At 40.7% G+C, this 13898-nt stretch overlaps 1 protein-coding gene across 1 annotated transcript; it reads right to left on the bottom strand.

Annotated features, from left to right (window-relative positions):
- Positions 1 to 1611: 1611 nt before the first annotated feature.
- Positions 1612 to 3981, bottom strand: LOC146669735 (leucine-rich repeat neuronal protein 2-like). Its single transcript, XM_085407905.1, has one exon. It carries the CDS (start codon positions 3979 to 3981, stop codon positions 1612 to 1614), a length of 2370 nt encoding a protein of 789 aa, XP_085264031.1.
- Between the last annotated feature and the right edge of the window lie 9917 nt (positions 3982 to 13898).

Here is a 13898-nt window from a genome sequence, read left to right as displayed (position 1 = left end):
CAGTAGATACTCCAAGCTATATAAACCTAAAGGTGCTCCACCAAGTCAGAGAAGCAATGTTATTACTACCATAAAACAGGACATGTCGCTGCAAATTGTTTGACACAGCATCCTCGGGGGGGGGGGGGAAGCAAGTTAAAGGTGTCATTGTCATTAGAAGTTGTAAAAGTTGCCCCAGGTGGACTGCTCAGTCTCTCTCTTCCACCTCGCCTTGCATCAACTCATTGGCGATGTTTGTCTCTTGGTGAGGTTATGCGATTACGAGCAGTAAAATTGTATTGATGGAGTTATTGGATGCTTTGGCTTCAAAGATATTCCTGCAGGGACTCCGCTGTAAAAAAAATTTGTGACCACATACTCTGCTGATTTTGATTGGATCTTGCAATGAACATAGACAGACTTCTCATACTTTATCACACTGAAGTAACTATAAATTTGCAAGATAAATACTTGATCTGATTCACACTGCTGACAACTGAGCCCAGGCTCTTACACTGGAGTCACTGGAGCAGGCGGTACTTAAAATACTCAAAGAGAACCTGAGTCTAGGGACAGACATGTAAATGTAGGATTGCGACTTTTACAATGAGACAGCCTTTTTGGGACTGACACTGCAAACCCTAGCTCAGTTCCACTTGTTATCCAGCAGGGGACACACTGCATCTTGTGTTAATTTGGTAGGTTCCAGCTATCCTGAGCTATTATACCTATTTCTACCGTGGAGAAATGATAATTGCATGCAGATGAGGAAGGGGCTGTAGCTGTAGATGAATCAGTAAGAAGATATTGATGCAGGAACTTTTCTGTATTTCCTCGAACCCTAATCAAATAGTGTATTTTCAGTATTTTTGAAATTGTTTTGAGGTCTGGAAAATGAAAAGAAAGAGTAAAAACGAGTAAATGGAAAAGAGATTTTATTGTGTGTAGCTCAAAATAGAATTTAACACAATCACTTTCAGATCACTTTTATTTTGAAGCAGAATGTAGGATGTTAGGCGAGGAATCCAGATGAGTATGCTGTACATGTAGCGTACTGCAAGATGGACAACCCAGTCCAAGATTTGGAAAGCTAAGCAGAAGGGTTGTTACATCAATCACTTTGACTTACAGAGTCCAAAAAAAACAGGGATTTTGTTCAGTGTCAGTCTTAAGGCAGACTTTCATCTGCTTTGAGAAACTCATAGTTCAGTCTGTGGAACACATAGACGGCAAACATGACAAAACCCTGGAGGTCTGAGCTGCTCCCGTCGGTAAATATAAGTCTCTGGCTTGAATCAGTCTCTGTTTATTTTCGGTCCAGTGGTCATCGGCAGCTCTGGCTCATTTGTTTCTCCTGTGCTCACTCACTGTACAGCAGGAGTTTGATTGTCCAGTTTTATTTCCCTGGTTAGGGGTTAGACATTTACAACACATCTTAACACAGAAACAATGTCAATATATACTTTATACGGTATATAAAATAAATACAAATCTCTCTCTCGCTTTACGGCTTTCATCTATGATTCCCCTCTTCTTAATAACAAAGTGTGTGTCTGACATTTTGTGTGTGTGTGTGTGTGTGTGTGTGTGTGTGTGTGTCAGTGTTACTGCATTTAAGTGTGTACAATTATCTCAGCAGTTCTGATGTAGTAGCAGTTTTTCGCTCTGCTTTGGCTGAGGGTCGTCACTTCCTTTTGCCTTTTGATTGAAGATCAGAGCTTTGTAACCCCTTATGTCATGATGGGAGGTATTATGGTTCTTTCCTGTTCCCTCACCAGGCTCACTGTCCCAGCCCTGGCCTGCGAGCAGCAGTATGATCGCGAGGAGCAGTAGTGTGACTGCTGTGGAGGTCAGCTGTGGGTTCAGCTGCAGGCTGGGCTGGGGTTCAGGGGCATCCTTTGTCCTGAATGAAACGCACTGAGGCTTTCTGCTCTCTCTTAATCTCCTGCTGGCATGCTTTGTGCCCTCACTGATTCCTAAATGCATACAGACTCTGTAATATGTCCCAGCCTGCAGGTGAGTCAGGTTGAAGCTCTGTGTACCAGCAAGGATGCGTGTGGTGTATGTGGGCGAGTGGGCCTTGGAGAACATGGCTTGCCAGGACAGGCGGGTTGAGGGGAGGTTGTGTCCACTCTGCCAAGACAGGATAGCATAATGTTCTCTGATCTCTCTCACCTCGAACCTGGCATCTGCTCTCAGTAATTGAAACTTCTTCAGGTTAGCAGCTGCCCCCCGGTTTCTTCTCTTTTCTCTGTTATGGACACCTACATTAACGCTGCGTGTATCTGCTCCTAATGCATTCTCAGCCACACATGTATACAATCCCGCCTCTCTGGTGCTGATCTTGCTGATCTCCAGAGTTCCTTCAGGCAGTACCCGGTAGTGTTTGAGGAGCTGACAGGGAATATTGTCTTCATTCTGCTGGCGAGGGGTATTGGCTTCAGATGTGAGGTTGAATTCTTCAGAAGTCCTCCGGCTCTTGCAGGGGAGAGGAGCTGAAGAAGCTTTGGATGCATGCATCGGTTCCGGATGAAGTTTCAGACCAGAGGGGGTCACCCAGTATAATTCAGGCTGTGGATCTGCAAGAGCTCGACAGTGCAAAACCAGTTTGCCGCCTTCACGGACCCCTACGAAGGAAGGCAGAGAGCTGGCAGGAATCATGGGAAGACACAAGGCTGACATCTCTCCTGAGGACACATCTCTCACCCTGCGAGCTCTGAGTTCTGGAGGTTCTGAGCATAAGGTCGCCTGGGGTTGAATGAAACGCACTACTCGGGGAGTTTTCGCATCTGCTTCGGCGTCTTTCTGGGGATGAGAAACCTCCTTGGCTGCCCAGTGAAACAGGCAGTCACATCGCAGAGGGTTGGAGTGTAAGCTGACCTCTTGAAGATTTGGCAGGGAGAGCATGATGTGCTGGTGCAGAGCACTCAGTGAGTTGGAGTTGAGCATTAGACTCTCAAGCCTGCTCAGCTTGAGGAAAGCCTGTGGATGAATGTAGGACAGACGTGGGTTGTTTGTGATCTCAAGCTTGGTGAGCTCTGGAAGGTTCTGCAGGGCGGCCCTATCAATGGAAACCAGCTCCTCCATGTTGTTTAAACCGAGCTCCTTCAGGTGAACCATGTCTTGGAAGTCTCCTGTCCCAATCAGTTTGATGCGGTTCTTGTTGAGGTCAAGAAACTTCAATCCTGGTACTCTCCTGAGGGCCTGAGTTGGAACTTTACTCAGAAGATTATCATAGAAGGAGAGGCTCTCTAGGCTGTCCAGGCCTTCTAGTGCTTTTTCAGCCAAACCTTTTAGACCCATACCGCCAAGGACAAGACTCCGGAGGGATTTCAGGGCAATAAAGCCACGCTCAGGAAGCGACTCGACGGGATTACCCCCAAGCATGAGAACCTCCAAGCGAGGCAAAGCCTTGAACCATTGAGGGTTAACAGTGGTGAGTCTGTTGTTGTTGATATGAAGACGGAATAGCGAGTCCAGACCAATGAAGGCCCCAGGTGCTATTGAATGTAAGTAGTTGTGACTGAGAAAAAGCTCCTGCAAAGCTGGCAGTGATGCAAAAGAAGCCTCAGGAAGGTGAGTGAGATGGTTTTCCTCCAGGTGTAGAGACAGAAGGGAGGGAAGGGAGAAACGGTCGGTTATAGTCCTGACATGACTGAAGCGGTTCTGAGAGAGGTCGAGGTCGGTGAGGTTGGGGAGTCCATGGAGCACTGCAGTGTCCAGAACTGACAGGAGATTGCTCTGCAGGTGCAAGGTGTGCGTGTCCAGGGGTATTGGTGATGGGAGCTTAGTCAGCAGCAGATCATTGCAGTCCACAGTGGGGGCTTCGTGGTAAACGGAATCGAGGGAGAACCATGGCTTGATCTGACACACACACCTCGCGGGACACGAGACATGCCATGGTAGTGCGGGAGGTTGGGAGCCCATAACAATGGGCACACACATACCACCGAACACACACAAGAGACAATGTGACTGTAGAAGCACTAAAGCCGGCCTCATAATCCTTACAGGTGATTTAGACGAGCTGGAGAGGAGTTTGTTATGGAGATGTGCGTTCAATCATTTGGACAGCAATTTTTGAAAATCTGTAGTGTGAACAGGCACGCAAGCTATGTGTATATATCAGACAGATGGTTTAGTGTCATCATTCACAAAGTGGCACCCAATTAAAGAGGGACTATAATGTTGACAGACATCAACGGTGGTTTCACACAGAATTAAAAAGCTGAAATGTGTTTCTTCCCATTTGCTGAGCTTGCAGAGGCCCTACTGTAACCAGAGTGTTATTGTGCGTCTTTGATTGCAGTGGTAGAAGTGGGACTGCACAGCGGCTGTAGCTTGATGACGGCCTTTGCTTTCACATCATCAGTCTCACATCCTGACCACAAGCGGAGGACTCATAGCTCGGGGTGCGGCGGATCTCTGTTTGTCAGAAACAGAACAAAAGAGAGAGAAAGGGATTCAGAGAAAAGGGAGCATAAAAACTGTTTTGTACAGTCTGTTAATGCTGCATGTGAGACTTTAAATATAGCACAGTTTTGCTCATGTGCGATAGCAAGGTCATGGTAGAATCAGGCAGAACTTTAAAAGCAGAATAGAGAGGAGATAAAGAAAAGAAGATGGACGAGAACGGGTAAAAAGTCCGAGATGAGAATGTCTGTTATTCAGTGTGAGATTTAGCCTCGACTCTACCGTTAGACACGGACAGAATGATGATTAAAAACTAAGAGACGAAGCAGGGAGAAGATTGTGCTCTGTTGTAATAGTATCTCAGCTGGCAGGAGAATGGGCAAATATGCAGGAATGATGAAATCACGTAGCATGTACATAAATATTTCACGCTGGTACTTCACATTCAGAGCCCGTCAGAGCATAGCGTCCCACAAATGTTATTCATTATGTAACAGTTAAAAAGACCCCAAGGTTCTTTTATGTTCATATCAGTGTTCTGTATTTAAGATTATAAAGGGAAAGACTCAGTGAATGTAATGCATGCACACACACACACACACACACACACACACACACACACACACACACACACACACACACACACACACACACACACACACACACACACACACACACACACACACACACCAAAGAGACTTATTGCTCGGTATTCATGGTGCAAAACCGTCACACTAACACATCAAACATTTAGAGCATCATGCCGGTAATTAGCTGACCAAAACTGCAGGCACCCTACAGTGGGAAAAATTATGTGCTGTCCTTAGAAATATCAGCTTCTAGAAATCTGGTTTTAATCACCAAAGACATTTTTTTTTAAACTAGGCAAAGTATGACCTAAGCTGTAGGCCTAAGAGATAAGCTCAAATAATAATTATTAGAATTATTATTTCTTTTCACTTTTTGTTTTTTTAATTCACTTTAGATGTAATTACTTTCCAGAGTGGATGTGTGTTTATATGTGTGTTTTTAGCTTTCATTAGTTTTAGAGGCTTAATCTCTTGAATTACTATAATGTGGAGGATATGTGCCAAAGGCAAAGGCTGAGGAGTTTGGTACAGATGTTGCAAAACAAACACAACCTGAGTGTAAATAAACAAAACCTCTTCAGGCAGGTTGTGTTGTTAAATGTGACAGCAGCTGAGAGCGAGGAAATTTCCTTTGTGTTTTTACATTTTATTTCAGGTAAAATGTTTTTTCATATCTCCTTAGTTAACTATTTATTACAACCTTGGTGACAAGGTATAGCTAAAATATTTTCCTGCTGTCTGTAACATTGTTACAACTGATGGAGGACGACTACATCAGCTCCCAAACTTAAGCTTTAAATTGCTTCATTAATCACTAGCTTTGCCTGACTGACACAGTGTGACTGCCCACTGTGATAAATGAACCAGTAAAAATAAGTAGCCAGTCGTACGCCATGCAAACAATATTAACAATCATAAAAACTGCAGACATGCAAAAACAACAAACCCCCCCACAACAAATAGATAAAAAAAAACGCAGAAAAATTACTTTCAGTGTGCATAAAAATAGCCAGCAAAAGTCATTATATTTATTCTAGCAGAGACAACAACTACACTGATTTGTTGTAGGAAGCTCCAAACATACATGAACGTGACGCACAAACATTTTAATCAATACATTACTACATATTCATATATGCATGTTATATATTATATACCGATCTAAGCATATCTCGTCACAGTGTACTTCGCCCTCTGGCTGGTATTTCACATCTTTATTTTCACCAGAACAAAGTATTCTGGAGTTACCTTTAAGTTATAATAGCTAAGGCTAGCCACATAGTTGATTTATTTTTGCAAATCTCCCATGTTATGATGACTCCTTTGGATACACTGTATATTGACAACAATTACTGGAATGAGGCAATGTGCAGTTTTAGTTCAGCTTGCAACACCATCAGGGAGATGTCTGATTTTTTTTCATTGCTTTAATCTACATCATGGCAGAAACCTCAAACATAGAGTCAGAGAGTTCTGACTGAGGCCTGTGGCAGATCTCAGCGCCATGGAGTGATGGAGCGCTTTGAAGAAGCAGAGGTGGTCACAGCAGAAATTGATTTGATGGAAGTTCTTTGAATTGAGATGCCACTGGATAACCTTTTCTCCAACATCGCCAAAACTGACCTCTAAGTCGGCCACTGATGTTACTTTTAGTGATCCAGTGAAAGTAACATCAGCTGAATGTCAAATCATGTCTTCTAAATTACTGTACTCCAGAAAAGGCCACCAAGTATTTTATGAAACGGATAACCACACATTCAGTGCAAAAGTACCCTGAACCTGCAATCTTTCTATTGGCCAGCAGGATGAATCCTGAATTTTGTGTCGAAATCTCTAGTAAAATGGTCCTGAGCTCACTTGACCTCGATCAACACTTTCCTGACAGGTTTGTGGGCTCAATCACTAGTTCCAAGTCCTATTGAGCACAACATATTCAACAGGTTGGACTACTGCTGTTGAACCCTCTTAAATTCCAGAGTGAATCCATCAAGTGATTGCCTGTCCAAGGCTTTGCGTTCCATTTCCGTCACTTGCCCTCTTCCCCTTCTCTTATTTCTCCCAGCTCTTTGTCTTATGATGAGCAGAGTTTCCACAATTTTATCCACCTTCCACCATTTCAGCTACCTAGGGAAAATTACAAATAGCTGCCGGGGAAAACAAAAGCACTATTCGTCTCCTGTTTTGGTCTAAACCCAGACGATGCCATTATAACTTTGCCACATAAAGTAAACTCTAAAAAAGATGAAAGCCCTGCTACGTCTGCCTTAAAGGTGTTCTACACAAGAACTTCTGTTCTGCGTGATAATAAAACTGTTTATATTTAGATGAATTTATACCCCTTCATCACGGTTGCAGAGTTTTCCTATCCAAACCGCTGCAGGCTTCAGTCTCTTGACTTAACAGAAGATCATGTACAGCTGATGTCTGTCGGCCAAATTACTATCAAGCAATAAAATTAATTGTCTGCCTCTGTTTAGAGCAGTTACGACGACAGTGAAAGCTATAAGCATCCAAACACCATATTATTGAAATGTATGCAAAATTTGTGAAACAATTGTTGTGGGTGCAAAGTGTAAGTCAGTGTCTGAGCTGAGACGCTAACGACACGGGAGCAGTTCCCACCTCCCGGGGCTCTTCTTACGCTTCTATCAGCCATTCGCTTTCATCTCCACTCTCTCATCTTTTTACAAGCAACCTGCTCAATAATGGATTTGTCATTTAATTTTGATGTCCTCCATTTTTTATCATTTGCTCTCAAAAGCTCATAGCAATTTTGGCAGTTTCAGGAGAGCAGAACAACGTGCTGATAGGTGTATACAAAGGGCTCGTGATGTGTGTACTTGTAATTTTTATTCACTATTTGTTGTTTATTTATCGGGGACTTGCACAATACATGTATCGTAACAAACAAAAGGGACCAATATGTGCTAAAAGCTTTTCATCTGTAGTTCATCGCTAATCTGTGGGCTTTTCTTTATCACTCTTTATCTCTTAGTGCTCATCATTGATCTGTACACTCCTATGATTCACATTTAAGCCCCACATATAACTGTATCCCGACTATACAAGGGCAATAAAAACAAAACGCAAAAAACAGCTGCACTGACACTTGAATTAAAATCCGTGTACATGTGTACATGCACCACCTTACCATAAGCTGTCTCACTACTAATTCATAAAGAATATTAGTGCTCCTCCAGTTTAATTGGACAGTGAAAAAAATGCTCACAATCAATACCACAGGTGAAGAGATACCACTTTTAATCCATACTTTCTTCTTCTTCAACATTTAAGTGCAAAAGCTATTTATTGTAGCTTCGAGCTGCTAGTTTCAAGATAATGATCAGGCTTTTTCTTCCAGCTACAGGCGATTGGCTTTTCTTGAATGCACAAAAGGTTGTGTACAGCTTATTTGGACTTTATGTGTGAAACTACTGGTGTGTAACACCTGAAGGCCTGTAAACACACTTCGATTTGTAAAATCAGAGGAGTTTCCGTTTAACCACGCCTGCAAAGAATATCTTATGCTACTGGTTGCCTTTTGGGACTACGAGCACACTATGTCCTTGGCTCAGGATCATGGGATGCAAAATCAAAACAATAAAACCCACTGATTACTTTTAATAACCATTTGTCATGAGTACACATTGCCAAAAACAAAAAAAAGGGCTGGAGTTCATTGTCTGATGTGTCGTCTGTTCTGGCTGTATCATTACTTAAATGCCAGTGCAGTTATTATTTGGTATCGGTGCTTTCTACAAAATTTGCTCCTAATAGAAATAAAAGCATTGACTCAGGCTCAGTAGAAGCTCTTATGGATTTGTCCATTTATGTATTTATGAGTTTTATTGCAACAGTTTTCAAAATCTCTTTCAAATCACGCCAGTCTTCAAAGAATAGAAAATGATGCGTATTTTTCAGGATTGTTAGATAAAGCTTATGTGCTTGGAGCTTGGCATTACATCTGTCCATGTCCCACCAAAACAAATTAATGGTACACATTACCATTCTTCCTGCAAATGGTTGCACTCACAAAACCCGCACAGACACACAAAAAGCAAACAAAATGTTTTGTATCGGCAGTTTTAAAGAAAACTGTGTTAGCACATGTATTTGTTTTGCTTGATGCACAGGCAATAAACTCTGCACCCGAGTATCTGCATGCAATTAAGTTCTTACTTGTCTACCTGAATAACAAGACTTGTATTAAATCTAATGCAGAATTAGCAAAAGAACATGTAAAAGCAGATGTGCGTAGACACATACTTGTTCGCACAAACTCAATGAAAGAAAGTGAGGTATGCTAGATTAAAATTTAGCATATTACAAAACTAATTTTTGCATGTGGGGTACTGAATTACAAGGGGCTGCCTTTCCTTTTAAGGGTACTGTCAAATAATCAGTGTTTTGAAAGTTTTCACGGAGAAGAACATAGATTAAAAGGACAGGGTATATCAGATCAGTCGCATTCAAGCTTCTCCGGGAGTTAAAGTCAAACACGTCTCTCCTTTGGGCTCCTTTGGACTCTCCAGTTTGAGAGAAGCCAGGCAGAGACTGAATGAAGCTGCAAGACAAAGAGTGATTTGTATGAAGAAAAGACACATGCTCATGTCAAATAGTCTTTGCATATACGTCTTGCTTGGTAAGTGCAGATATGACACAGGGACACTGCAACAGAGCTGAATAGAGACAGAGAGGATTTAGAGAGCAGGAAAGAGGGGTGGTATGACAGAGATAGAGGTACTGGATGCAGATACTTTAAAACACACACACACACACACACACACACACACACACACACACACACACACACACACACACACACACACACACACACACACACACGCATTGCTCTGCAGCTGAATCTTTTCCAGCACTAAGACACCCATATACACAAACTCATCATTTATTTTCCTTCTCTGCCTGCAGAGACACTCAAGCTTTTTCATCACACACACACACACACACACACACACACACACACACACACACACACACACACACACACACACACACACACACACCTGCTCCCATGACTACTGAATCAATCCCGCTTTCATTCAGAGTGAATATGCATGCATCCACCACAGCTGCATGTGTGCAAGAGCAACTACATGCTTCTGTGAGTGCTACAGTGTCCAGTTTGCTCAGAAAATACAACATATTTTATCTTACCGCAGCAGAAGCACAGACTACATCTCTCTCATTCTCTCTCGTTTCTTCCCTTCTCCATTCGCTTTCAGTCGTTGTTTCTGCAGATTCTTCACATGCCGAGTTTTCTGTCGTTCCCCCTCTCGCACGTTTGTTGATCTCTTAAGATTCCTGAAATATCACTTCCCCAGCTCCCTCTCTATCACAAGGGCTGAAGAGAAAATTGGCATAGACTGAGTCTCTCTCTCTCTTTTTCTATCTTTCTCCTCTTCTCTCTATCGCTCTCTCTCTCTCGCTCTCTCTCCCTCCAGCTAGAGAGGAGATGAGGTGTTCTGCAGCAGTGCTTCTGCCCCTCTCATTTCTCCACCTCTCTTTCTGTTGCCTGCCTCACTCTCTCTCGTTCTCGTTTTCTTTCCACAAGCTGATAGAAAGCCACATGTGCTCCATTTTTTCTGGATGAGAAGTTTTTTTTGGCCCCTAGTGGCATTTTAGTTTTCTGCCATCATGTGTGCATTAAAGACCTGTTTATAATGTCAGGTCATGCACAGGGAGTTATAAAACACCAGGGGGGACAAATCTTTAATTCAGACAGAAAAGAAAAGCATCATTTTATATATATATATATATATATATATATATATATATATATATATATATATATGTGTGTATATATGTGTGTATATATATATATATATGTGTGTATATATATATATATATGTGTATGTGTATATGTATATATATATGTGTATATATATATATATGTGTATATATATATATATGTGTATATATATATATATATATATATATATGTATATATATATATGTGTATATATATGTATATATATATGTATATGTGTATGTATATATATATATGTATATATGTATATGTGTGTATATATATATATATGTATATATGTATATGTGTGTATATATACATATATATATATGTATATGTGTGTGTGTATATATATATACATATATATGTATATGTGTATATGTGTATATATATGTGTATATATATGTGTGTGTATATGTATGTTAATACTTGGCATGGCTATAGACTAAAAAAAGAGGGTAGAGTATAAATGTTTACTCTGTAGCATGTTCCAGGCTTCAGCAATACAAATGAGGTGTGCAGTGTATATTATATCATATATAAATGGTTTAAAATCAAAGCAGACAGAGACTGAAGTGGCGTCTTTTTTTGCATATAGCACCCTCAGTTACAGCAGTGAGATGCATTTGAGTGCTGACAGTAAATGTGACTTGAAAACCAAAACCTGCCTTTCATATTAATGGAGTGCGCTGATGAGCAGAGAGGTATGCAGCTCAAACAGCATGACTTAAGTGAGTCTAATATTGGTCCCTAATCACATCTCGGCATAGAATATGTATTTTAAATTAACACGGACTCCAGCGACAACAGGAAAGGTGAAAGCTCATCCTCAGGAGTCAAACTGGGATTAATCTGTAAACAGGATTTGTGGTTTCACTGGTACGCACGAGTATCAGCAAACAGTCACAGGCATGACAGTACTGCGTTTAAGTATAAGATTTCATTACAGAAGGAGCTATAACGTTAAAAAATGAGAGCAGTTTTCATTATCCAGCCAGATGCGTTGTCTAAAGTCCAATACACACACTTGCTGTTTTGAGTGACAAGTATAAATGCATGCTGTGCGCTATAAGCTGTGTACTTGTACCTGTCAAAAATGTTGCTATACTTTAGTGAGGCTGGTCACCCCCTGATGACACTGAAGAATTAGTGTGTTGCACCATCTAGAGCAGGAGTGTCAAACATAAGGCCCAGGGGCCAGAATCAGCCTGTCAGAGAATCCAGTCTGGCCCACGGTATGGCTTTAAAAAAATCTGAGCATTTCAAAGAGGGAGGGGACACTTTTTTTTTTTTTTTAGTTTTTCTGTCATCTTTCTTATTAAGACACAAAACATGGTCATACACCAGAAAGTAAACTGATTTCTTAGTGTTGATATTCCATTAAATAACAATTAAGTTTTTTTTTAAATTTAACAGTAAAAGACATAAAAAACCTTTTTAATTAGAGGATTAATTTCTTTATTTCTTACAGTGAAAGCCCAATGGAGCGTGCTAATGAGTTTCTTTAAATTACTACAGCAGCGCGTCTTCATAATGTGAAAAAACTGAAACATATTTTTGAAAGTGCACTGCAGGAAATTCAAGTAAACAAATTCTAGTAAACCTTCTGTAAAATCAGATTTTCAGGTGCGTTTTTAAAAAAAATTGTTTATTGGACTTTAGCTTAACTGGTCTGGCCCGCTTGAGCTGAAATTGGGATTTAAGCAGCACATGATGTAAAACGAGTTTGATGGGGCACCCTTTAGGGTGAATATGACATGATTAAAGAACTGAGGTGAGACAAACACTTACCAAGTCCAAACAGCAAGGAGGTCAGGGTGCATGGATAGGTAATCAAAAACATTTTTCAATAAAAGTCTTCTTGTTTCCCGTTTCCAGACAAACAATGTTTCCATATTAAATTTCAAGAGTTTTCTGTTTTTAAGAATAGTGTTTATATACTGTGTTTGTATAGTGTTTATGCAGATCATTTAAGTTACCAGTTAAGCTAGGGAATCAGAAAGCCCCTCTTTTTCCAGATTGTGGACAAACCATTTTAGACTTTGTAAACTGGAAGCTTTGCAGATTACATTTCTTGACATCACTTTTTCAATTTCTTTCCAGACCATGACTATCTTTCTTTGTTTCCTGTCTCTGTCAGGAGCTGTTTTCACTGAACCCGCCAAAAAAAACCTCCCAGCTTCCTTCCTAACAAGCACCAAATAGCAGACAGACATAATTAGCGACTAACTGGTGAACATGTAGCAGCATTTAGCTTCTAAAGACAAGTTTCTTCAAGAACTGAGACAAAAAAAAACAAAACATAGCCAAACATAGCGTGACTTAGATCAGTTTTAATGTATATCCACTAGTGTAAATGCAGAGTACAAAACACAGTGGGTTCAAATAGAAATGCACGACTTAATAAAAAGTCAGTACTGATACATGCAAATATTCCACCAGCACGATCAGAGCACCCATCTCATCCTGCAAGGATCATCCATATTTATGGCAATCCATTAGTGGATTCTTAGACTACTTCTACTGTCAGATCATGCTTTTGGGAGACCACAGATTAATAGCAGTCCCCATATACAGTATTATATTACAGGAAGTATATTAGATAGCACAGCTACTTACTATATATATATTACAGAAAATATAATGAAGAATGATTACCCCCTGACCACTCACACCAAAATCCATCAGTTTTTAGATGCATGCTTTAAATATTAAAAGTTCAGGGACGGGACATCCTGAGTCTGCGCTGGGTCAAACGTTGCTGGGAGCCGTTAAAAACTAACATGAGGACGTGCATTTTCTGTTTTAGCACTTAGAGAGGTTATTAAAGGTGGGAAGTGAAGAGTAACAAGATTAGAACAGTAGTCGCAAAGCTTTTCTCTGTGTTGTAATCTGATATTAGACCTCTAAGTACATTTTAACACAGCCAGTGGTGACATGAAAGTTGGATTTGAGGCTATCCTCCAATCACTTATAATTTGCTTGTTTTAAAAAAAGAGGAAGTAAAAGTTAAATACATTTATATAGTGCTGTGTTTATCATTATAATTTGAGTGGGTGCATTGTGGTTGAAAGTCAGCCAGATGGTTGTGTAAGAAAGTAGATGATAGCAAGTCGCTCCTGCAGAATATGCTGTGATAACGAAAGTGC

The sequence above is a fragment of the Rhamphochromis longiceps genome, linkage group LG5 (assembly GCF_057381845.1).
Source record: "Rhamphochromis longiceps isolate RC_006_pf linkage group LG5, R_longiceps_female_GT1.1, whole genome shotgun sequence".
NCBI classification, from domain to species: Eukaryota; Metazoa; Chordata; class Actinopteri; order Cichliformes; family Cichlidae; genus Rhamphochromis; species Rhamphochromis longiceps.
The sequence above is the reverse complement of the archived record's forward strand: the minus strand, read 5'-3'. Positions and strand labels throughout refer to the sequence as shown.